Source organism: Anomalospiza imberbis, unplaced genomic scaffold (assembly GCF_031753505.1).
Source record: "Anomalospiza imberbis isolate Cuckoo-Finch-1a 21T00152 unplaced genomic scaffold, ASM3175350v1 scaffold_127, whole genome shotgun sequence".
NCBI lineage: Eukaryota > Metazoa > Chordata > Aves > Passeriformes > Viduidae > Anomalospiza > Anomalospiza imberbis.
Window position 1 is genome coordinate 12,275 of NW_027099667.1, and position 24,805 is coordinate 37,079.

The window sequence follows — 24,805 nt, forward strand, 5'->3', positions numbered from 1 at the left end:
CCCAAAGCCCGAGGCAGCCATAGCCAGTCCAATATGCAAAGGCTCTTGCCTTGGCCCCTGATTTCATTGGCTGAGGGAATTAGGAGCAACTCCATCAGCAAAAGCACCCTTTGCTTCTCTGAGCACTGACACCAGCTCTACAGGCGATGCGGAAGACAGACTTTTATCTAACTCTACTATTTCCAAGGATTATTCCATCAAATGCAGCTCAGCACTGCTCACTGCTCCCTTAGGCAAAGCTTCCATCAAGCAAAAGGCATCGTGAGGTTTTGGTGCAGTTCGTGATCAAATGCCAAGGGGATAATCTGGACAAGAAGCACGAGAGACTATGCAGCCTGGAACCCGTCATTTTCAGCTGCTAGCAAGCTTCCCAAGCAGAAGAATGGGAGCAGATTTTGTCCGAGTGACAGCAGTATCTGAGAGTAGTTGCAGCGTACCGTGCGGGAGGTCATCATCAGGTAAGGAGGCGCTCCTTCCACCATCTCCATCCCCACAATGCCAAAGGACCAGATGTCCACTTTGGGGCCATAGGGCTTCCTGCTGAAAATTTCTGGCGCCATCCAGTAAGTTGTCCCAACAGCCGATCTCCGTTTGCTCTGCTCAGCGGTGAGCTGAGCAGAAAGGCCAAAGTCAGCTGAGGAGAAAAAAACCACTCTGATCAAGCCAGCGTGAATTAGGGAAGCCAACAAAAGAATTCCCCACGGTACCAATGTCCAAGAAGGCAGTGTGGAATCCCAGCTGCAAAGGGGCCCTGCTGCCATTCCTCAGGCCTGCAGCCGAGGAAATACGGAATTGGCCACTTAGCAAAAGCCCCCAGTTTCAGGCAGTGGCTTTTAGTCCCCTGAAGCTATTAGACTGCAACTGCCTTGCTTGGGAAGGATCACACACAAGCCAAAGGCACCCCCTACCCCTTCTTCCCAGCAACACCTCCCTGCGCCTTGTGGCTGTGCTCTGCGCTCACAGCAGGGCAGCCTGCACTGCCACGGGCATCAGGGAACCGGCAGTCACCCAAAGGCAGCCCCACACCGCAGCCCGCCACGGCTGAGCCTGGCCAACAACACCCACCCAACTTGACAGATCCGTCCAAGCCCAGGAGAATGTTGTGGCTTTTGACGTCTCGGTGGATCACTTGCTTGGAGTGAAGGAAATCCAGGCCTTGCAGGCACTGAGAGAGGAAAAAGCAACACGAGCCTAAGTGGATTTGGTCCCACAAGCAGGGAAGTGGCACATCTGCAAGGCTGACTTCCTGGGGGATGGTGAGCCATGGCAAGACAGGCTGCTGGCAAAGGCAGCAGAGCCTGCTGCTCCAACACGAGGACAGCAGTGCTTTTCTAAGTGCGGGTGTGTTTGCTTTTGAAAGAGAAAGGGCAATTGTTCCTCTGGCCAGTGTCCTGCAAACACAGACTCAAGGAGCACTGCTGCCGTGGCTGTACTCTCTCCAGCCAGACAACAGTGGCTGCTTTTGCCAACACCACGTTGGCTGCCAGGCTCTCCTTTCAGGCTGAGCTCTGTGAGAGTCCTGCGAGTATCTCTTTGTCTTTGCCACTTGCTTGACATGGTGCCAGCAGCACCTTTGCTCTTAGGAAGGAATGCAGAAGGAATGGGAAGGAACGCAGCGCACACAGGCTCCAGGCAAGTGTTTAGAGAGGCAAAGACAAACACCCTAGAAGAAGGGCAGGGACACTGGCAGGCACTTCCGATGCTCTTGCTACTGCCAGTTATAAGAGAAAGGCAGAAAGGAAGCTCGGAAGGTGAAATCTCTCCTCTCCTTATCACCCATTTGGAAGGACCATCCCGACCAAGCCGTGGGAAGCACAAGCACCATCCCTTACCTCCCGAGAGACAGCTGCTATCTCTCCTTCTGCCATACGAATCTCCCTAATGACATCGTGTAAAGAACCTCCATCCATGTACTCCATCACCAGCCAGACTTCCTCGTCCACCAGGTAGCTGAAGGGAGGAAACAACAGCCTGGAGATGAATGCGTGCACTTCCTGATGGATTCTCCTTCCTGTGTCTCTCTCAGAAGAAGACAGGAGGAAGTCAATAATCATTGGCTATGCTCTCCAGGGCTTGAACTCAATCTACAGTGTTTTGTCAGCACATAAGACCCGTGGGAAAAAAAATCAAATGCCAAACCAAACAAAACAATGTGGAGAGAGGACAGGAACTTTGAGGCTGTTGGCTCAAGAAAGACAGGGCCAAGTCCGCTCTTTGAAAGCACACGTCAAACTAGGTATGCCAGCAAAGATTAATGCAGCCCCAATGCAATCTCCTCCCAAGACACTGTCGATCAGTCCAGAAACAGGAATTAACAGCTCCATCCTCTGTCAGCTCCATCCTCTGCCAGCGGTTGAACCGCTGCCTTGCAGGATGTGGATGACCTTTCATGGCAGAACAGCAGAACCACTCACCTGTCTAGAAAGGTCACAAGATTGGCGTTCTTATTGCCACGCATGACCTGGATTTCATTCAGGCACAGTTCACTGCTGCTCTCTTCCAGGAGACTAATTTTCTTTATGGCCACCTACAACGACATGGAAAACCGTGAACCAAAGTCTGTGGCGCAGGACCACAAGGGGAAGACGGAGACAGTGATTATGGGATGATGGAGCTGGGCTGGGCCAAACCGCCTTGTGGCTGGACATCAGACCGCTTGCTTGGGCACCTCCCAGGACAAAGAGCCAGATACTCTTTGCCTTGTAAACCTGGGAGAAACATGGTCTAAGCTCTCCACCGCAAAGCTCTAACAACACAGGCTGTGCCCACAGTCTTCCCCCAGGGCCTTACTTTATCATCCCCATTTTCATTCACACACCCCTTGCAAGCAGGAAGCCATTTTGTGCCGGTAAGAATGGAGCAAAACTGCTGGGAAACCTTTGGCACTTCTGGGGGGCTTGATCATTACTCCAGCAACCACTGGCATTCTCCATTGCACAAGAACAAAGCAAACCCTTGCAGACATGACAGATAAAATGCCGTCCTAAAACAGCACTGCAGAAGCTGTGGCGCTGCTTGACGCTTACCTCTTCTCCTGTGGCAGTCTCCACTGCCATGCACACCGTGCCAAAACCCCTAGAAACAAAAGAGCAGCAGAGAAAGAAGAAGTCCTTTAGTCCCTGCAAGTGCAGGACACCGCGGTCCAACCGCGGAAAAAAAGTCCCGGGGCAAAGAGTAAATGGAACACGACAGATTCTCGTCTGGGTCTTTTCTCCCTTTTCTCTTTCTGTATCTGTGCATGTGTGGGATTTTTCCAGGCACATGCCGGTTCGGCCTTCTCACACCTCTCCTTGGAGTCTATCTGCCAAATTCAAGCACCACCACTGAGGCCTTCTGAGAAGTCTGAAGCCATGTAAGAGCCATTGGAGGAAAGCCTCCAGACACAGATCCTTTCTCCAGCTTCCAAGGAAAATAGTGTCCAGCCACAGCCTGCAGCCACAGCCGGAGCAGGCAAAGGCTTCCACTGTTGCGCACACAAATGGAGAAGTACTCAAAATAGAGGATCCTTAGACGGCTGTGTTCTGGGTCCAGAGCCATTGGCAGCTGCTTCTCTTTGGTGCACCAGACACAGGAAGGGCTCTACTTTTCTGGCCACTTCAGCTATAAATGCTGACCAGTACTTAGAGATCATCAGGCATCATCTTAACGCAGTGTCTGAACAGCTTTGGAGCTTGCCTGCTGTCACTCTGGGGAGGTGTGACACCAGCAAAATGCACCGCCCCCCGCTGTGAAGAAGGAGCTGTGGCTGCACTCACCCTTTGCCAATCGTTTCCAGTTCTGTGTACTTAGCCTCAGGATCTCCCTCGCTCACCAGCATCTCTGTAAAAATCCCAAGGAAAGATGTTCACTTCAGAAGAGGTCCCACCCTGCAGCAGATCAGAAAGACAGCCCCACTGTCTGGGACACTCTGCCCTTTCAACTCAGTCAGCTGGGAAACACCACCACCACCACAACCAAAACCACCACCACCACCACCACCACCTCAAAAACAACAGCAGCAAGACAAGCAGCCCTGCAGCACAGATGGCCTGCCCAAAACTAGAAGTCTACACTAAAATCTAAGCACATCGAGAAACAGTCAGAGGAGACAGGGATCAGAAAACTGCAACCAGGAGAAGTGATTGTTGTCTACAAACATTAAGGGCAGCAGGAAAAACAAAACCTTTCTGTTCTTGGCCATGAACACTCTGTGACATTCAACAAAAGCTTTCATCCTTGCAAACATCCAAGGCATCTTGGGTTCTGGAATCAATTCTTATCAACAGCTGCCCTTTCCAGAACAGGAAGAATATTGCAAAGTGCTTCCAGCAGAGCCGAGATCTCCAGCTTTAAGCAGGACTTTGCCTAAACAATGCCCCTCTGCCTTTCAAGAGCAGCAGCTTATGTTATACCCTACTGTGATGGGCCTCAGGAATGAGGTCCCTCAGCCTTTAGGCCAGGCTAAGTTCTGAAGATGACCTTGGCTGTGCCCCACAGGAGCTGGGCCCCACAGGAGCTCCTTGAGGCCTACTCATTCGCTAGGTCACAGCCTCCTGCTCAGCCAGAAACAACCTCTGTTTTCTTTTTGGCATAGAGGGAAGCTCAGGCAAAGCCAAACCAGGCCCAGCTGCCCTCAGAGGCAGGAGCAACACCCCAGGGACCCCTCACCACCTCAAAGCACAACAGCAGGTCCTGTGTGGAGGCCACAGGACCTGGCACTCAGCTGAGGAGGAGCAGGAGGTGGGACAGCTCTTGCTGACACGCGCACACACAAGGCACTGCTCCGGCGGACAAGGATCACAAAGCACATACTCAGCATGGCCAGGCACTTGTCCTCTGTCCTCTCTCCCAGCTGCTCTCTGCTGCCAGAGGAACCAGTCGTGCTCCAGCTGCTGCCAGAGGAACTAGTCGTGCTCCAGGTGCACGAGCTGCTCAGGCTTGAGTTTCCAGCTTGGGGACTGGAGGCTTCTTCAGGGCCTTCAGCTGCAGCTCGTGCAGGTACCAGGACACAGGAGGTGGAGCTCTGGGACAAGAAATTCATTTGGGTCACAAACATGCCTGCACGTCGGAGGTGCCCCTCCGATCCCATTTCAAATGCAAGCTCCTAGGAAGACGCTGCTGGCCACACCCAGGGCTCTTCACCTCTCAGCTTTCGCAGCCCACTTCTCCAGCTCAAGGCGCAAAATCCAAAGGCTGCTTTTACATGATGGACAAAATGACACCAAAGACACTGCTAGCCAAAACAGGCACTTACTGACGTGGGCTGCTCAGGCCGCAGGCTGACAGCAGGGGCAGGTTCATTGGCAGCGGATTCCTCCTCTTCAGCCTCTTCCTCGGGTGCAGAGGCAGCCAGAGCAGGTGCTGACGCTGCCCCTGTGCTCTGTGGGCAGACAGCAGCATGAGGGTCAGGAAAGAACCTGTCATTCAGAACCTTCGGTATATTCAGCTACAGGCCCCGCTGCAACTCAGCTGTTCCTTTAGCTACTGACTGACTTTAGCTGTTCTGTGGGGAGGGCCTGGTCCCTCCTGGGGACAGTGTCTCCTCATATCCTGCAAGGCTGTGAACTGCATCTTTGCACTGCTCTCTTCACTGGGGACAAGGAGCCTGCACAGCCACTGGGCACAAAGGGCTTCACTTGTACCCCAGGAGCATCCCAAGACATCCTAATGCTACCTCTTGTCTCTGGCTAAGACAAATTCACAGCCCCTGTCAGAACAGTAGGAAAGCGATGCCTAAGCGTCCAAGTTCCACACCCCTTTTCCAGGCCTCACAGGCTGGGGGAAGTGCTCTGGAAGAGCTGGAAGGATTCCAGCCCTCAGCATCTTCAGCCAGGCACGGGAGGTGCTGTCTGACCAGAAACTTGCAGCTATGCTTTGTTCCAGCCACAGGACTACCCAGAGGTGCCACTTACTGACGCTGGATGCTCAGGCCCTGCAGTGGCAGCAGGTGCACTTTGGTGGGAATCTTCCTCCCCTTCGGCCTCTTCTTCAGGAAGACGTGAAGCCAGAGGAGGCTCAGAGGTTGGTTTTGGGCTCTGCAGACAGACAGCAGTGTGAGGGACTGGTAACCTTCTTTATATTCAGCTCTAGAGCCAGATGCACTAAGGAGAAATCATCTGCACAGAAATGGCATTCTAAGTTGTTCAAACTCAAGTAGAATGGGCCAATTCGATGGGACTGCACTCTCTTCTACAGGAGAAATTCCATCATGGCTTAAAGCACCAAGCAACCCCACTTTCAGCTGCTTAAAAGCTCTGAAAAGGAACTGGAGGAAACAGCCCGGGATCCAACTCCTCCTGCAGCTGCTACTGCTGCTGCTGCTGCGGCTGCTTCTGCGAAGAGCCTGCACTGTACTTCCATTCATCCAAGCAGGCTGGCGCTGGACTGCAACAGGCCCAGCTCACAGCTTGCTCCACAATTGTCAAATGCTACCAACGCCAAAGGCTCCTTTCCCACTCACCCAAGGACCGGATTCTCTCCAGGCACGGGTGACGTGACCTGCAACACACAAGGGAAAAAGAACCAGATGCTGTAAGAAAACTGCCTGTGCTGGGCAAGCCTACCAGAAAGTCACCAACCCAAAGACAGATCATTCTGTTTTCACTACGTCACTCCAGCAGCAAGCCTTGTGTCACACAGCAAGCAAGACAACAGCACAAACCACTGCCTCGTGTCTACCTTCTGTCCTCTTTGGCCACTCAACCCATAGAAACTTGAGACTGAGAAAGTCCGAGTGGTTCTGTACTAGGCATTACAGCTTCTGCCCCACCCCATCCAGCAGGAGCTACAGCTCCTCTCTTTCCTGTACTTCAGTTTTCTGAAGAGATTGCATGCAGCAATTGCCATGGGCTTACTGAAAGCCTTTCCCCAAAATAGCTTTGCCCAAGTCCCCCTTAACCATGGTGGCAGTTCTGTGGTGACACAGCACAGGAACAGCTCCTGGCTTCAGCAGCACACAAGAACTCCTCTGAAATGTCTATCTCAGAGGCCTTTTCCAAGCTGAGTCTGTGGTTTCATCACAGAACAAATGGCTCTTCTAGCACGCAGGAAGTGTCAAGTTCCACAGGCACGTCCTGGGATGAGGGAATGCAGACAAGAAGACTTGAACTGAGGGACTTTCCCTCAGTCCTGGAGAGCAGCGCACAGCTTTCACAAGGACTCCTGTCAAGCTCTCCCAGTCTTCCTATCTTGGAAGTTGTCTTGCTTGAGCCAGCAAACTGGGGAGATTCCAGACTCCATTGCCACAGGCTATGCCACGGGAGGAGCGGAACCCCTGCAGGCTACATTACAAATGCTGCCCCACGCCCCACTGGCTAGAGACACCCCCTTCTTAGCTGCAGCTGTTGACAGCAGCTTTACCCAACTAAAGGCCTCTTGGTGGCATTTTGGTTTCCATATGCCGCACTGAACAAAACAGTCCACTTACGTGCCAGGTGGGTGAAAAAGTACCCAGAATAAGCCAAGGAGAAAGCCGTGCAAACTGCAGCACACACCCTCTCCATGGCTCGAGCAGTGCTGCTCAAGTCTGCACCAGACAACGCCTGTGGGGAAAAAACAAAAATACTCAAGAGTCCTGCTGGCAGAGACCTCGGCGATCAGCAGGTTCCGCCTGCAGCGAGCGTGCCACAGAGCTGCTCTGCGCACTGAGCCCTTCCGGGCCTCGGCACAGCAACTTTGCCTTGACAACGCTGGGATGCGGCCGCTGACATCACAATAGCAGCCACCCTAGGCTGGTTTGTGAATTCATGCATAGAACCAGGCCTTCTCTACAGCTCAGGCCAAAAAAAGCCTGCAAAGCTCTCCTCTGCTACAAAGCAACACAAAAAGCCCTCCTAGTCCAGAACCTGCTGCTCAAGGCATCTAAGAGTAACTCCAAGAACACACTAAGCCCCTGTAGCCCACACCGAGAAGCTGAGCACTGAGAAGGGACCAGGAGGTGAGGAACCACGCTAGTGGTCTTTGGCCACCAATGCTTCTGGCCAATAATGTTCCACCTGGACCTTCCTCAGCTCTTGAAAGCAGCAAACAAGGAGAAGCACTGCTTTAATTGCATTTAGAGCTTTCTCCTAGCTACAGAGACGAGGTCATGGATCTTTCAGCACTATTTCTTCCAAACATTGTACATCATAGCCATAGTAGGATTTCAGCAGGGAAATGCCATGACCGGAAATGCAAGGGGGATCCTTCTGTCTGGCTCCCTCTAGCACAGAGGCCTTGGCACCAAAGCACCACCACCGTTTCCCCCCCCAGCCCCAGCCCCCCCAGTTTTGTCCTTCCACAGTATTTCTTAGGACACGGGGCTGAGATGGGTGGCACAGAAGTGACAGCTCTGACACATGGCTGAAACCATCAGGGCCAGGGTGGCATCTGGGACTGTATTTCCGCTCCAGCAGAACAAGGCAACCCAGAGTGGTGACACTGATACCAAGTGAGTTCAGCCAAGCCAAAAGGGAGCCCAGCCAAGCCAAACGGAGCCCAGCAGGGTGGGAGGAAGAGGCAGTGAAGCGGCAGAGCTGATTCCCATGCACACGCCCAGCATGGCGGACTGATGGTAGCGGCAGTACCAAACAGAGCTCTGCAGGGAGAGACACCCGTCACCATCGCCGCTGCCACCATCACTGCTGCAGAGAGGGAGCAGGAAACTGCCACTGCAGGTCCACAGCTGCTCCAGGCAGCACCAGCAGCCCCCATCTACCATCAGAATCATTCTGTAAGCCCTCGCCATCTTGTCTTTGTTCCAGGCGCCCCATGTGACACTTCACCTTTGTCGCTTAAGCCATTACCTCTTTTGCACAATTTTCTTCTTCTTGTTGTATACTGCTTTTTTTTTTTTTTTTTTCCTTACTACATTGTAACTCTAACATTTTTTGCCTCTCATAGATTGGTTTTTCCGTTGTTCCCCTCCATTGTCGTGGAGAAGGGGAGAGAGGAGAGGCGTTACAAGGACTATCTCAGGATGAGGACACAGAAAGGAGGGAAGGTCTTAGAAAGAACAAACAAGCCTCATGCTGCCTCTTTTGGATAAAGATAATAAAAGTGCAGGTTTCTTAATATCCAGCCACAAATCTTTGGAGTCTTGACAGCCAAGAAGCACAGGAACCCGGAAACCTTGTGGTGAGAGGCTAGAGATTGCTGGCTCAAAACATTTCAGGTGCTTGTATGCGGGGAAAGGGGCAGACCAAGCCTTGCTCTGGTGAGGTGATGCCCTACTCTGCCCACCCCACACTGCCAGGCCTGTATCCCAGCCCAGCAGTGGCCGCTGATCCCTGGCACAGCAGAGGCAACGCTCCACACCTGTGTCTGGAACCCCTAACTCAGCTCCTAAAAGGCCGGGTGAGTGGGAGCCCCATGTTGGGGAAGGCCCCAGGAAAGCCAAAGGGTATTTAACTCCCGAGACATGGCAACCACATGTCTTGGCCCTACCTCCTCTTGGAATTCTATCAGCTGAACACCACTGGAACCAGGATTGGTAGCTATGTTGGTTCTTTTCTAGGTATTTTCTCTCCTTCTCTCTTCCCCTTTATTCTTCCAATTCCATCCTCTCAGATTTTTGAGTAACTTAAAATCTAACAGGCTTGGAGTTTGTGAAGTTGAATGGGCTAAGTTAATGCTTGATGGAATGTTTCATGTGGATTGAATCCCGCTCTAAATTTTTTGCCAAAGTTCTCTGATTTTCAGAAGTTGCCAGTGAAGATTATTTTTGTCGTTCCGACCTCTTGAGAACGTCTTGTCAGTATTTCTCCTGCTTTTCTACGTCCGAGTACGTGAACAAGTTTAAGTCCTTTTAAAGTGTCCCATAGAGCAACGTTTTTGGGGCCTTACATTTTAACTGGCACAATGAGCAGGCTGTTCTTGAGGTGACATGGCCATTTTATACAGCAGTAACTGCTCATGACATAATAAAGGAGAAATAAATTTGCAGTCAAAGCTGCTATTTTCTGGCAGAAAAGTAATAGAATCCCACGCAGAAGCTGATCTCAACTGCTCTCCACTGGCAGACCTGCTAAAAGCTTATATATAAAGCTTGTCCAGCCCTAAAGAGAGATGGAGACTGAGAAAAGCCAGCACCATCCGCAGTTACTTGTGGAGAAAACATGAATTTTGGTAGAAGAAAAATTTAAAATCCCAGGAAAGGACCATGCCTGGTATCCATATGCATGGAGATTTGACTCAGAGAGCTGTAAGTTGCCAACAGCTAGAAAAGGAGCTGAATCAGTTGCAAATTGCCTTAGAGCCTGAAACAATAGCCAGCCTCAGGCCGCCGGAGCAGGAAGTGAATGCAGGGATGAAGCCAGCCCCCAAAACCTGAGAAGCCAGTTAAACGCGCTGGTCCAAAGCCAAAGAGCTTTAGACTTGCAACTGAACACGGCTGGGGAAGGCCTGGAACCAGCGTTTTCTAGACTCGAGGAACAGCCAGGCCTCCCTGACTGCAAGGTTACCCCCGCAGCCCTTGCGAGGGGTTTAATGCCTCCGAGTCAAACGCTGTCCTTCAGCCTAAACTCCGCCCGCCCCTAAAACATACAGAGGGGGGTGCCCCGAAGATGATGTCACCTTCCTCCGCTCTCTGGAGGCGAGGTTCGACTCAGCAAAGCCAATCTTCTTCCCTCCTTCTCATCCCAAGCCCTGCCCGCTGATAAAGAAGCAATTCGCTTATCAGGAGGCAGGGTAGGGTAGTGGTACCTCCCTCTGCAACAGAAGTGGTTGAATTACACGGGAAAATTAGCAATGATCCCAAAGAAAGAGAAATGGAGAATGCTTTGAGAATTTTGCAAATGGGTGTGGGGGGCGGGGGGGAATGAAATAAATCCTTTTGGGAAGGAAGCGCATGGTGAAAAGCCCTGGTCTTTTGCCCGGGGAACAATCTGTTGTGTGAAGAGTTTGGACCCCTTGGAGCGGGGGAGAAGCCCCAAGCAATGCATGAGAAACAGCTGATGTCCCGTTTCCCTTCTTCTGGGTTATTGTAATTTAGTTCAAAATTTAAGGATCAAGATTAAGAAAACAAAATCTCGGGACCACCTCCAAAATTGGGTTGCGAGAGGGTGGTGAATTCAGCCATCCTAAGAGGCTTTCTGGAAATAAAATGGGGACTAAATGGAGAGTCCGTTTCCTTGTATTCTTAAAGAAGCTTTGCAGACTGCTCCTGCAGCGTCTCCTTCTGGCAGCAGTGGGTATTGAGCCTTGTCTGCCACCAGAGGCTGGAGGCCGAAATGCTGCCACTAGAGACTCTGTAGGAGAATCCTTAGGAGAAAATGCTTTTCTCCTCATGCAAGTTGGTTGTTTTGGTCTCACTAATAACCCTGAATGTTCAAGTATATCCTCACCAGGCAGGAGACTGGGTGTATGTCCAGACCTGGAATACAGAGCCGCGAAAGGACTTTTGATGCCAGGGCTGTGAGATTTACAGCTCGAGACTCCCAAATTATGTGCTTAACGTTAGCTCTGGAGGCACGGAATTGTACTGGACAGTACAGTAAATGGAACTCCGCTGCAGATAAAGCTGCAATGGAACATTTCTGAAGTGAAAAGCATTCCATGGTTTATCTTTCTGCCCATTTCCAGAGCAATGTCCCTAGTATGGCAGCATGGCTGTTTGCTCCTGAATTAGTTAACCATGCTAGCAGGAGCTTGTACCTAGTGTCTATAATAGCAAGTATGGCTTTGAGTGCCAGAGGGGTAAGAGAACAAGAAAGAAAAGAGAGCCATGTCCTTTTCCCTGAGGACCACTCTAACATCACACACCTAGAACAAATACTACCTGACCCGTGGAAAAGAAATTTTGGCTTATGGACTGCAGTCTAAATTTGCAAAATAGAATGGAACAGAACGTGTAGATCCGACCAAAAGCCCATGTCACCTAAAACTGAAAAGGTCTCAAAAGGATGGTTGGCTACTCTAACTTTGGTTTGCCTACATGGTGCTAAGAATCCTCATCAGTATTGTTACGGCAGTGGATAATTTAAATAAGATAACTTTTGCCAAATAAGGCTTATTGGCGATTGTTGCTTTCTTGATGTCTTCTCAGTTTCTTTTTACAGGCTTTTTTTGTTGGTTTAATGAAAGGATCACCAAAACTTTCTGTGGCAGAGAAGACAAAAGAATACCAAGGGGATAGTTCCTCGGTCTGAAGCAGGTTCAAATGGGACTGAGTTTTCTCCTCCTAGAGGTGTTTCACGGAAAGATGAAGTGGTGACAGGACTGAAGAATTGCTCTTCTTCACCGCATTGAGTGTTTACATGTTTTTATCTTGCTACCTTTTAAGACATTTACGTGCATAGGTTTTAGATGCGTTTGTTGCAAGCAATATTTTAAAAGTTTTGTATCTTCTCTCTGGTTGCCACAGTGGGGAGAGACAATTCCTCCCTACATTTATCTTAGGCAAATTTTTAGACCTCTTCCTGTCTCCTGAGAGCAAAGCACAAAATTACTCCACCAAGGCAAGTAGGTGTAATAATGGTAGGTGGTGTGTAGAGCATGATTGTGCACAAGAAAGGCATGTGGAACTGTGGGTGGCCCCTGGAAGGAAGGAAGGGAGCTTCCTGGAAGTAGGAGGAAAAGGGGCTGACAGAGGAGCAGAGGTGGCAGCTGGAAAACTCTCTCCAGCTGTAGACCAAGAAGGCATAAGTGGTTAAGCTGACGGAAGACAAGAAGAAAGAAAGAGTTTGGGTTTGAGAACCACTGAAGCGTTAGGTAAAGTCAGGAAGGTATTTGGTCGGCAGCCTTGACTGAAATGAGATGCTGGGGAGGTTGGAGCCTCTTGAGTTTTGTTATATCTTTGACCCCCAGCCCTGAGACAATCCAGACTACTAGGACAATGAAGTCATTTCAGATGGCTTTATTGAGAAAGGTTGCTCTGCTGTCATTTTCTGAAAGGCACTGAAATGATCCCTCTCTGGGTGCCGGTTCCCTTCTCTGCCCCACACGACCCAGCTAGCAGTGGGGCGGCCAGAGAAGAATCAGCAACAACACCCCGGGCATCCGTGGGGCGCGAGGGGAAACTCTCCGGTCTCGGCAGCATAACTGTGGTGTGCTCCATGGCAGAGCAACAGAGAAGAGACGGGTACAACTGAAGTGCCAAAACTGAAGATATTTCATAAATAAAAGGGCACAAACAAGGGTGCAAAACAAAACATAAAGAGGCTGCTTCAGAAGATGCCAAAGTGAGGTCAACACAGGTAGACAGATATAGATATAGATATAGATATAGATATAGATATAGATAGATAGAGATAGAGATAGAGATAGAGATAGAGATAGAGATAGAGATATAGAGATAGAGATATAGATTACATAGATATAGATAGCTATAGCGATAGCTATAGCTATAGATTCAGCTATAAGTAGAGATAGAGATAGAGATAAAGATAGAGATAGAGATATACATACATCTATATAGTCTTTCATGGCAAGTTCCAGAAGCCTTCTGGCCAATCACCGGCTGTTGATCTGCATGGCCACTCCCAGTCAGTCCCAGAGTCCTTTACTCTTCATGATATGCTCACCATAAATTCTCTGGGTGTCATCCGTTGTGGCTTCTCTTCTCCCGAGTCTTCGTGTTGGTCGTTGATTGTCTGATGTGTGGCCACTGCATGGCCCATCCCCTCCAGCACAAGCTCCCACAACTGCCCCCTTTTGGTTTTATTTAAAATGAAAGGTCTAACAATCGTAGTAAAAATAATAACCTTGTTCTAACTAAAAACAACACAATACTTGATAGACATTAACTAAACTTGAGAATTAAAGAAACAGGCGGGTTGATATTGCGGAGCATAACTAAACAATAAGTAAATCCAATTTTCATTTCCCCTCACTTCTGAGGGCCCGAGTCCCAGGCAGCTCTCCGTCACTTCATTCCCCCTCACTTACCCACAAAACAAAAGAGAACAGAAAATCAAAAGGACTTGTGGTGGCACCCTCCCCTGGTGCCCTTGACCAACCACACAAATCAAAAGGAGAGGTTTTGTGGGGGACTAGCCTGTGGGGGACCTTATGGCGGGGCTGGGCACGGGTCTCCTGTGGGGGCAACAGAGCCCTTCCTCAGGCTGTACGGAGGGTGCCGGCTCTCCTGCCTAAATAAATAAAATAACTGGGTCGGCTGGCTTCTGGGGGTCGCCTACGTCCGTAATCTCTGAAACATGAATTACAACAAAAATCGGGGACTGCTAATACAATAGGAAAGCGGGAGCAGGGTTGGGGGCTGTCGCAAAGTGGGTTAGGGTAGAATCCGGGGAGGCATGGCCGCTACCGTCCTGGCAAGGGCACAGAAAAGGAGGGGAGATGGCAGATGGCTGGTGGCTGGCCTGTGCTCTTGAGCAGGTTCCATCTCCAGTCCTGTCCTTCTCAGGGATAGTGGGTTCAGGGAAGCGGGGGATGGAATACGAGAACTGGGAAAGGAAATCGGTTAAATATTGTGCAACTAAAATTTAAATGTAAGTGATCGTCAAATATACCCTCAATTACCACCAAACATCGCAAAGTAAATGATTTTCAATAATCCCTATATGATCACTGGATATCACTAATAAGGTATCAAACGTACATTGAGACAAAAAACAGGAGTCCATGGGAAAGGTTAAAGTCTAGGGGACGTTCTTCCAGAGCATAGACCCAAGAAGTCCCCTAGCAGGCCCACAGGCCTCCACACTGGCTCACGCAGATCCAAACTGCACCAGTTTTCACTCCCTCATGTAGGCCTTAGTTCCCGTGGCAGAACTCGCCTTCCCACTGGACACTCACCTGTGCCTGAGCCTGTGGAGAAGCCAGGCTCCCTCCCCCTCTGCCCACAGCAACACAGACACTCCCAACCTTTCCCAAGAGCTGCAGCGCAACCACAGCCACAGCAGCAACCCCAGCAGTGGCACCACTGCTCTGCTCCGTTTTGCCCCACTCTGCTCCTCTAGTCACAGCTGCAAGCCTGTCTCTCCACAACAGGTTGTGCCTGGCGGCAACAAAGCCACAAGACTTCTGCCCGCTTCCAATCCATGCCACAAACCCCATCTATGGCTCTTCCCACATTTAAGAAACACCTGACCATTCCGAAGCAAATTTAGACCTTAATGACAGGGTGAGAACAAAGGGAAGCTTCCAACACAGTGAAGGTTTTATTTATTATCCTATTTATTTCCACTATCAGTCTAAACAAACTACAAACTACGAGCTAGAAACTAGGAACTAGGAACTAGAATAAACAACTATGGCCTCTTCCAGGGCTAGTATCTCCTCTCGGCCATAAACTGCTGCGTTGCCACGATCAGAGGCGTCAGGCTGGAGGTCGGCTCGGCGGAGGTTACAAACGGATGCTGCCCAAAGAGAAAAAGAAGAAATTAATTTCTACTTACCTCACAGGCTGAAACAGGCTTTCTCTGGCAACAAGAAAGATACAGAAAGGAGGGCATTCTGTGCACCTCTGTCTCCACATCCAGGACCTTGCTACATGGGGCCAACATGGCTCCCAATCCCACAAATCCATTAATTCAGATGTCTTCAGCTGAAGGAGATTTGGTCTAGGTGACCTTGAAAGGCTCCTTCCAACCAATCCTAGGCCAGGATTCTCCTCTCTTTTCCTTTGAAAAGCCCCCCAGACTGGAGATTCTTAGGAGCGGGGCCCATCCGAGGCCTTGGACTTGAGCAGATGAGGAGCCCCTGGCAGTGGGTGGCTGGCGCATCCGGCAGCCGCTTTGCCTTTTACCTGCAGAAGTTCCTGGGCAGACCAGCGCCTGTCCTCGTCCGTCTCCAGGCAGCAGTGCAGAAAGTCTCGCAACCAAGCGGACTGTTGCCTGGGGTTCTGCAGCTTCGGGCTGCCCCTGGTGCTTATCAGCTGTTGAACCTAGAGCAGAAGGAAATGCCACGCTCTACCTGCCTCTTTCACACCCCAAACTGCTCACACAGACCCCACCGGACAAGCTCCGCTCTCCAGTGGCTCTTTACTCCCTGCCCGAGGGTGGCAGATACCTTTCCTGCCCCTACTAAAAGAACCCAAAGCCCGAGGCAGCCATAGCCAGTCCAATATGCAAAGGCTCTTGCCTTGGCCCCTGATTTCATTGGCTGAGGGAATTAGGAGCAACTCCATCAGCAAAAGCACCCTTTGCTTCTCTGAGCACTGACACCAGCTCTACAGGCGATGCGGAAGACAGACTTTTATCTAACTCTACTATTTCCAAGGATTATTCCATCAAATGCAGCTCAGCACTGCTCACTGCTCCCTTAGGCAAAGCTTCCATCAAGCAAAAGGCATCGTGAGGTTTTGGTGCAGTTCGTGATCAAATGCCAAGGGGATAATCTGGACAAGAAGCACGAGAGACTATGCAGCCTGGAACCCGTCATTTTCAGCTGCTAGCAAGCTTCCCAAGCAGAAGAATGGGAGCAGATTTTGTCCGAGTGACAGCAGTATCTGAGAGTAGTTGCAGCGTACCGTGCGGGAGGTCATCATCAGGTAAGGAGGCGCTCCTTCCACCATCTCCATCCCCACAATGCCAAAGGACCAGATGTCCACTTTGGGGCCATAGGGCTTCCTGCTGAAAATTTCTGGCGCCATCCAGTAAGTTGTCCCAACAGCCGATCTCCGTTTGCTCTGCTCAGCGGTGAGCTGAGCAGAAAGGCCAAAGTCAGCTGAGGAGAAAAAAACCACTCTGATCAAGCCAGCGTGAATTAGGGAAGCCAACAAAAGAATTCCCCACGGTACCAATGTCCAAGAAGGCAGTGTGGAATCCCAGCTGCAAAGGGGCCCTGCTGCCATTCCTCAGGCCTGCAGCCGAGGAAATACGGAATTGGCCACTTAGCAAAAGCCCCCAGTTTCAGGCAGTGGCTTTTAGTCCCCTGAAGCTATTAGACTGCAACTGCCTTGCTTGGGAAGGATCACACACAAGCCAAAGGCACCCCCTACCCCTTCTTCCCAGCAACACCTCCCTGCGCCTTGTGGCTGTGCTCTGCGCTCACAGCAGGGCAGCCTGCACTGCCACGGGCATCAGGGAACCGGCAGTCACCCAAAGGCAGCCCCACACCGCAGCCCGCCACGGCTGAGCCTGGCCAACAACACCCACCCAACTTGACAGATCCGTCCAAGCCCAGGAGAATGTTGTGGCTTTTGACGTCTCGGTGGATCACTTGCTTGGAGTGAAGGAAATCCAGGCCTTGCAGGCACTGAGAGAGGAAAAAGCAACACGAGCCTAAGTGGATTTGGTCCCACAAGCAGGGAAGTGGCACATCTGCAAGGCTGACTTCCTGGGGGATGGTGAGCCATGGCAAGACAGGCTGCTGGCAAAGGCAGCAGAGCCTGCTGCTCCAACACGAGGACAGCAGTGCTTTTCTAAGTGCGGGTGTGTTTGCTTTTGAAAGAGAAAGGGCAATTGTTCCTCTGGCCAGTGTCCTGCAAACACAGACTCAAGGAGCACTGCTGCCGTGGCTGTACTCTCTCCAGCCAGACAACAGTGGCTGCTTTTGCCAACACCACGTTGGCTGCCAGGCTCTCCTTTCAGGCTGAGCTCTGTGAGAGTCCTGCGAGTATCTCTTTGTCTTTGCCACTTGCTTGACATGGTGCCAGCAGCACCTTTGCTCTTAGGAAGGAATGCAGAAGGAATGGGAAGGAACGCAGCGCACACAGGCTCCAGGCAAGTGTTTAGAGAGGCAAAGACAAACACCCTAGAAGAAGGGCAGGGACACTGGCAGGCACTTCCGATGCTCTTGCTACTGCCAGTTATAAGAGAAAGGCAGAAAGGAAGCTCGGAAGGTGAAATCTCTCCTCTCCTTATCACCCATTTGGAAGGACCATCCCGACCAAGCCGTGGGAAGCACAAGCACCATCCCTTACCTCCCGAGAGACAGCTGCTATCTCTCCTTCTGCCATACGAATCTCCCTAATGACATCGTGTAAAGAACCTCCATCCATGTACTCCATCACCAGCCAGACTTCCTCGTCCACCAGGTAGCTGAAGGGAGGAAACAACAGCCTGGAGATGAATGCGTGCACTTCCTGATGGATTCTCCTTCCTGTGTCTCTCTCAGAAGAAGACAGGAGGAAGTCAATAATCATTGGCTATGCTCTCCAGGGCTTGAACTCAATCTACAGTGTTTTGTCAGCACATAAGACCCGTGGGAAAAAAAATCAAATGCCAAACCAAACAAAACAATGTGGAGAGAGGACAGGAACTTTGAGGCTGTTGGCTCAAGAAAGACAGGGCCAAGTCCGCTCTTTGAAAGCACACGTCAAACTAGGTATGCCAGCAAAGATTAATGCAGCCCCAATGCAATCTCCTCCCAAGACACTGTCGATCAGTCCAGAAACAGGAATTAACAGCTCCATCCTCTGTCAGCTCCATCCTCTGCCAGCGGTTGAACCGCTGCCTTGCAGGATGTGGATGACCTTTCATGGCAGAACAGCAGAACCACTCACCTGTCTAGAAAGGTCACAAGATTGGCGTTCTTATTGCCACGCATGACCTGGATTTCATTCAGGCACAGTTCACTGCTGCTCTCTTCCAGGAGACTAATTTTCTTTATGGCCACCTACAACGACATGGAAAACCGTGAACCAAAGTCTGTGGCGCAGGACCACAAGGGGAAGACGGAGACAGTGATTATGGGATGATGGAGCTGGGCTGGGCCAAACCGCCTTGTGGCTGGACATCAGACCGCTTGCTTGGGCACCTCCCAGGACAAAGAGCCAGATACTCTTTGCCTTGTAAACCTGGGAGAAACATGGTCTAAGCTCTCCACCGCAAAGCTCTAACAACACAGGCTGTGCCCACAGTCTTCCCCCAGGGCCTTACTTTATCATCCCCATTTTCATTCACACACCCCTTGCAAGCAGGAAGCCATTTTGTGCCGGTAAGAATGGAGCAAAACTGCTGGGAAACCTTTGGCACTTCTGGGGGGCTTGATCATTACTCCAGCAACCACTGGCATTCTCCATTGCACAAGAACAAAGCAAACCCTTGCAGACATGACAGATAAAATGCCGTCCTAAAACAGCACTGCAGAAGCTGTGGCGCTGCTTGACGCTTACCTCTTCTCCTGTGGCAGTCTCCACTGCCATGCACACCGTGCCAAAACCCCTAGAAACAAAAGAGCAGCAGAGAAAGAAGAAGTCCTTTAGTCCCTGCAAGTGCAGGACACCGCGGTCCAACCGCGGAAAAAAAGTCCCGGGGCAAAGAGTAAATGGAACACGACAGATTCTCGTCTGGGTCTTTTCTCCCTTTTCTCTTTCTGTATCTGTGCATGTGTGGGATTTTTCCAGGCACATGCCGGTTCGGCCTTCTCACACCTCTCCTTGGAGTCTATCTGCCAAATTCAAGCACCACCACTGAGGCCTTCTGAGAAGTCTGAAGCCATGTAAGAGCCATTGGAGGAAAGCCTCCAGACACAGATCCTTTCTCCAGCTTCCAAGGAAAATAGTGTCCAGCCACAGCCTGCAGCCACAGCCGGAGCAGGCAAAGGCTTCCACTGTTGCGCACACAAATGGAGAAGTACTCAAAATAGAGGATCCTTAGACGGCTGTGTTCTGGGTCCAGAGCCATTGGCAGCTGCTTCTCTTTGGTGCACCAGACACAGGAAGGGCTCTACTTTTCTGGCCACTTCAGCTATAAATGCTGACCAGTACTTAGAGATCATCAGGCATCATCTTAACGCAGTGTCTGAACAGCTTTGGAGCTTGCCTGCTGTCACTCTGGGGAGGTGTGACACCAGCAAAATGCACCGCCCCCCGCTGTGAAGAAGGAGCTGTGGCTGCACTCACCCTTTGCCAATCGTTTCCAGTTCTGTGTACTTAGCCTCAGGATCTCCCTCGCTCACCAGCATCTCTGTAAAAATCCCAAGGAAAGATGTTCACTTCAGAAGAGGTCCCACCCTGCAGCAGATCAGAAAGACAGCCCCACTGTCTGGGACACTCTGCCCTTTCAACTCAGTCAGCTGGGAAACACCACCACCACCACAACCAAAACCACCACCACCACCACCACCACCTCAAAAACAACAGCAGCAAGACAAGCAGCCCTGCAGCACAGATGGCCTGCCCAAAACTAGAAGTCTACACTAAAATCTAAGCACATCGAGAAACAGTCAGAGGAGACAGGGATCAGAAAACTGCAACCAGGAGAAGTGATTGTTGTCTACAAACATTAAGGGCAGCAGGAAAAACAAAACCTTTCTGTTCTTGGCCATGAACACTCTGTGACATTCAACAAAAGCTTTCATCCTTGCAAACATCCAAGGCATCTTGGGTTCTGGAATCAATTCTTATCAACAGCTGCCCTTTCCAGAACAGGAAGAATATTGCAAAGTGCTTCCAGCAGAGCCGAGATCTCCAGCTTTAAGCAGGACTTTGCCTAAACAATGCCCCTCTGCCTTTCAAGAGCAGCAGCTTATGTTATACCCTACTGTGATGGGCCTCAGGAATGAGGTCCCTCAGCCTTTAGGCCAGGCTAAGTTCTGAAGATGACCTTGGCTGTGCCCCACAGGAGCTGGGCCCCACAGGAGCTCCTTGAGGCCTACTCATTCGCTAGGTCACAGCCTCCTGCTCAGCCAGAAACAACCTCTGTTTTCTTTTTGGCATAGAGGGAAGCTCAGGCAAAGCCAAACCAGGCCCAGCTGCCCTCAGAGGCAGGAGCAACACCCCAGGGACCCCTCACCACCTCAAAGCACAACAGCAGGTCCTGTGTGGAGGCCACAGGACCTGGCACTCAGCTGAGGAGGAGCAGGAGGTGGGACAGCTCTTGCTGACACGCGCACACACAAGGCACTGCTCCGGCGGACAAGGATCACAAAGCACATACTCAGCATGGCCAGGCACTTGTCCTCTGTCCTCTCTCCCAGCTGCTCTCTGCTGCCAGAGGAACCAGTCGTGCTCCAGCTGCTGCCAGAGGAACTAGTCGTGCTCCAGGTGCACGAGCTGCTCAGGCTTGAGTTTCCAGCTTGGGGACTGGAGGCTTCTTCAGGGCCTTCAGCTGCAGCTCGTGCAGGTACCAGGACACAGGAGGTGGAGCTCTGGGACAAGAAATTCATTTGGGTCACAAACATGCCTGCACGTCGGAGGTGCCCCTCCGATCCCATTTCAAATGCAAGCTCCTAGGAAGACGCTGCTGGCCACACCCAGGGCTCTTCACCTCTCAGCTTTCGCAGCCCACTTCTCCAGCTCAAGGCGCAAAATCCAAAGGCTGCTTTTACATGATGGACAAAATGACACCAAAGACACTGCTAGCCAAAACAGGCACTTACTGACGTGGGCTGCTCAGGCCGCAGGCTGACAGCAGGGGCAGGTTCATTGGCAGCGGATTCCTCCTCTTCAGCCTCTTCCTCGGGTGCAGAGGCAGCCAGAGCAGGTGCTGACGCTGCCCCTGTGCTCTGTGGGCAGACAGCAGCATGAGGGTCAGGAAAGAACCTGTCATTCAGAACCTTCGGTATATTCAGCTACAGGCCCCGCTGCAACTCAGCTGTTCCTTTAGCTACTGACTGACTTTAGCTGTTCTGTGGGGAGGGCCTGGTCCCTCCTGGGGACAGTGTCTCCTCATATCCTGCAAGGCTGTGAACTGCATCTTTGCACTGCTCTCTTCACTGGGGACAAGGAGCCTGCACAGCCACTGGGCACAAAGGGCTTCACTTGTACCCCAGGAGCATCCCAAGACATCCTAATGCTACCTCTTGTCTCTGGCTAAGACAAATTCACAGCCCCTGTCAGAACAGTAGGAAAGCGATGCCTAAGCGTCCAAGTTCCACACCCCTTTTCCAGGCCTCACAGGCTGGGGGAAGTGCTCTGGAAGAGCTGGAAGGATTCCAGCCCTCAGCATCTTCAGCCAGGCACGGGAGGTGCTGTCTGACCAGAAACTTGCAGCTATGCTTTGTTCCAGCCACAGGACTACCCAGAGGTGCCACTTACTGACGCTGGATGCTCAGGCCCTGCAGTGGCAGCAGGTGCACTTTGGTGGGAATCTTCCTCCCCTTCGGCCTCTTCTTCAGGAAGACGTGCAGCCAGAGGAGGCTCAGAGGTTGGTTTTGGGCTCTGCAGACAGACAGCAGTGTGAGGGACTGGTAACCTTCTTTATATTCAGCTCTAGAGCCAGATGCACTAAGGAGAAATCATCTGCACAGAAATGGCATTCTAAGTTGTTCAAACTCAAGTAGAATGGGCCAATTCGATGGGACTGCACTCTCTTCTACAGGAGAAATTCCATCATGGCTTAAAGCACCAAGCAACCCCACTTTCAGCTGCTTAAAAGCTCTGAAAAGGAACTGGAGGAAACAGCCCGGGATCCAACTCCTCCTGCAGCTGCTACTGCTGCTGCTGCTGCGGCTGCTTCTGCGAAGAGCCTGCACTGTACTTCCATTCATCCAAGCAGGCTGGCGCTGGACTGCAACAGGCCCAGCTCACAGCTTGCTCCACAATTGTCAAATGCTACCAACGCCAAAGGCTCCTTTCCCACTCACCCAAGGACCGGATTCTCTCCAGGCACGGGTGACGTGACCTGCAACACACAAGGGAAAAAGAACCAGATGCTGTAAGAAAACTGCCTGTGCTGGGCAAGCCTACCAGAAAGTCACCAACCCAAAGACAGATCATTCTGTTTTCACTACGTCACTCCAGCAGCAAGCCTTGTGTCACACAGCAAGCAAGACAACAGCACAAACCACTGCCTCGTCTCTACCTTCTGTCCTCTTTGGCCACTCAACCCATAGAAACTTGAGACTGAGAAAGTCCGAGTGGTTCTGTACTAGGCATTACAGCTTCTGCCCCACCCCATCCAGCAGGAGCTACAGCTCCTCTCTTTCCTGTACTTCAGTTTTCTGAAGAGATTGCATGCAGCAATTGCCATGGGCTTACTGAAAGCCTTTCCCCAAAATAGCTTTGCCCAAGTCCCCCTTAACCATGGTGGCAGTTCTGTGGTGACACAGCACAGGAACAGCTCCTGGCTTCAGCAGCACACAAGAACTCCTCTGAAATGTCTATCTCAGAGGCCTTTTCCAAGCTGAGTCTGTGGTTTCATCACAGAACAAATGGCTCTTCTAGCACGCAGGAAGTGTCAAGTTCCACAGGCACGTCCTGGGATGAGGGAATGCAGACAAGAAGACTTGAACTGAGGGACTTTCCCTCAGTCCTGGAGAGCAGCGCACAGCTTTCACAAGGACTCCTCTCAAGCTCTCCCAGTCTTCCTATCTTGGAAGTTGTCTTGCTTGAGCCAGCAAACTGGGGAGATTCCAGACTCCATTGCCACAGGCTATGCCACGGGAGGAGCGGAACCCCTGCAGGCTACATTACAAATGCTGCCCCACGCCCCACTGGCTAGAGACACCCCCTTCTTAGCTGCAGCTGTTGACAGCAGCTTTACCCAACTAAAGGCCTCTTGGTGGCATTTTGGTTTCCATATGCCGCACTGAACAAAACAGTCCACTTACGTGCCAGGTGGGTGAAAAAGTACCCAGAATAAGCCAAGGAGAAAGCCGTGCAAACTGCAGCACACACCCTCTCCATGGCTCGAGCAGTGCTGCTCAAGTCTGCACCAGACAACGCCTGTGGGGAAGAAACAAAAATACTCAAGAGTCCTGCTGGCAGAGACCTCGGCGATCAGCAGGTTCCGCCTGCAGCGAGCGTGCCACAGAGCTGCTCTGCGCACTGAGCCCTTCCGGGCCTCGGCACAGCAACTTTGCCTTGACAACGCTGGGATGCGGCCGCTGACATCACAATAGCAGCCACCCTAGGCTGGTTTGTGAATTCATGCATAGAACCAGGCCTTCTCTACAGCTCAGGCCAAAAAAAGCCTGCAAAGCTCTCCTCTGCTACAAAGCAACACAAAAAGCCCTCCTAGTCCAGAACCTGCTGCTCAAGGCATCTAAGAGTAACTCCAAGAACACACTAAGCCCCTGTAGCCCACACCGAGAAGCTGAGCACTGAGAAGGGACCAGGAGGTGAGGAACCACGCTAGTGGTCTTTGGCCACCAATGCTTCTGGCCAATAATGTTCCACCTGGACCTTCCTCAGCTCTTGAAAGCAGCAAACAAGGAGAAGCACTGCTTTAATTGCATTTAGAGCTTTCTCCTAGCTACAGAGACGAGGTCATGGATCTTTCAGCACTATTTCTTCCAAACATTGTACATCATAGCCATAGTAGGATTTCAGCAGGGAAATGCCATGACCGGAAATGCAAGGGGGATCCTTCTGTCTGGCTCCCTCTAGCACAGAGGCCTTGGCACCAAAGCACCACCACCGTTTCCCCCCCCAGCCCCAGCCCCCCCAGTTTTGTCCTTCCACAGTATTTCTTAGGACACGGGGCTGAGATGGGTGGCACAGAAGTGACAGCTCTGACACATGGCTGAAACCATCAGGGCCAGGGTGGCATCTGGGACTGTATTTCCGCTCCAGCAGAACAAGGCAACCCAGAGTGGTGACACTGATACCAAGTGAGTTCAGCCAAGCCAAAAGGGAGCCCAGCCAAGCCAAACGGAGCCCAGCAGGGTGGGAGGAAGAGGCAGTGAAGCGGCAGAGCTGATTCCCATGCACACGCCCAGCATGGCGGACTGATGGTAGCGGCAGTACCAAACAGAGCTCTGCAGGGAGAGACACCCGTCACCATCGCCGCTGCCACCATCACTGCTGCAGAGAGGGAGCAGGAAACTGCCACTGCAGGTCCACAGCTGCTCCAGGCAGCACCAGCAGCCCCCATCTACCATCAGAATCATTCTGTAAGCCCTCGCCATCTTGTCTTTGTTCCAGGCGCCCCATGTGACACTTCACCTTTGTCGCTTAAGCCATTACCTCTTTTGCACAATTTTCTTCTTCTTGTTGTATACTGCTTTTTTTTTTTTTTTTTCCTTACTACATTGTAACTCTAACATTTTTTGCCTCTCA

At 51.3% G+C, this 24,805-nt stretch overlaps 2 protein-coding genes across 2 annotated transcripts; both read right to left on the bottom strand.

Moving 5' to 3' along the window:
- Window positions 1-293: 293 nt before the first annotated feature.
- On the bottom strand, window positions 294-4,866 carry LOC137466011 (serine/threonine-protein kinase PAK 3-like). The gene is made up of 7 exons (XM_068177956.1): window positions 4,792-4,866; window positions 3,756-3,819; window positions 3,027-3,075; window positions 2,415-2,527; window positions 1,833-1,950; window positions 1,066-1,165; window positions 294-634 (listed from the first exon to the last, which is right to left on the bottom strand). The coding sequence occupies exons 1-7, from the start codon at window positions 4,796-4,798 to the stop codon at window positions 327-329; spliced, it is 759 nt and encodes a 252-aa protein (XP_068034057.1). The 5' UTR covers window positions 4,799-4,866; the 3' UTR covers window positions 294-326.
- An 11,377-nt stretch (window positions 4,867-16,243) lies between these two features.
- LOC137466012 (serine/threonine-protein kinase PAK 3-like) lies at window positions 16,244-20,816 on the bottom strand. The gene is made up of 7 exons (XM_068177957.1): window positions 20,742-20,816; window positions 19,706-19,769; window positions 18,977-19,025; window positions 18,365-18,477; window positions 17,783-17,900; window positions 17,016-17,115; window positions 16,244-16,584 (listed from the first exon to the last, which is right to left on the bottom strand). The coding sequence occupies exons 1-7, from the start codon at window positions 20,746-20,748 to the stop codon at window positions 16,277-16,279; spliced, it is 759 nt and encodes a 252-aa protein (XP_068034058.1). The 5' UTR covers window positions 20,749-20,816; the 3' UTR covers window positions 16,244-16,276.
- Between the last annotated feature and the right edge of the window lie 3,989 nt (window positions 20,817-24,805).

Bases quoted from the DNA above. Each gene is read 5' to 3' on its own strand.
- LOC137466012 (XM_068177957.1), bottom strand. The intron at 19,026-19,705 runs GTGAGTGCAGCC...TTTTGTTTCTAG, and splicing joins CTGGAAACGATTGGCAAAGG to GGGTTTTGGCACGGTGTGCA. The intron at 17,901-18,364 runs GTGAGTGGTTCT...TCCTCCCTTCAG, and splicing joins CTTGTGACCTTTCTAGACAG to CTACCTGGTGGACGAGGAAG.
- LOC137466011 (XM_068177956.1), bottom strand. The intron at 3,076-3,755 runs GTGAGTGCAGCC...TTTTGTTTCTAG, and splicing joins CTGGAAACGATTGGCAAAGG to GGGTTTTGGCACGGTGTGCA. The intron at 635-1,065 runs GTGGGTGTTGTT...TTTTCTCCTCAG, and splicing joins GGACGGATCTGTCAAGTTGG to CTGACTTTGGCCTTTCTGCT.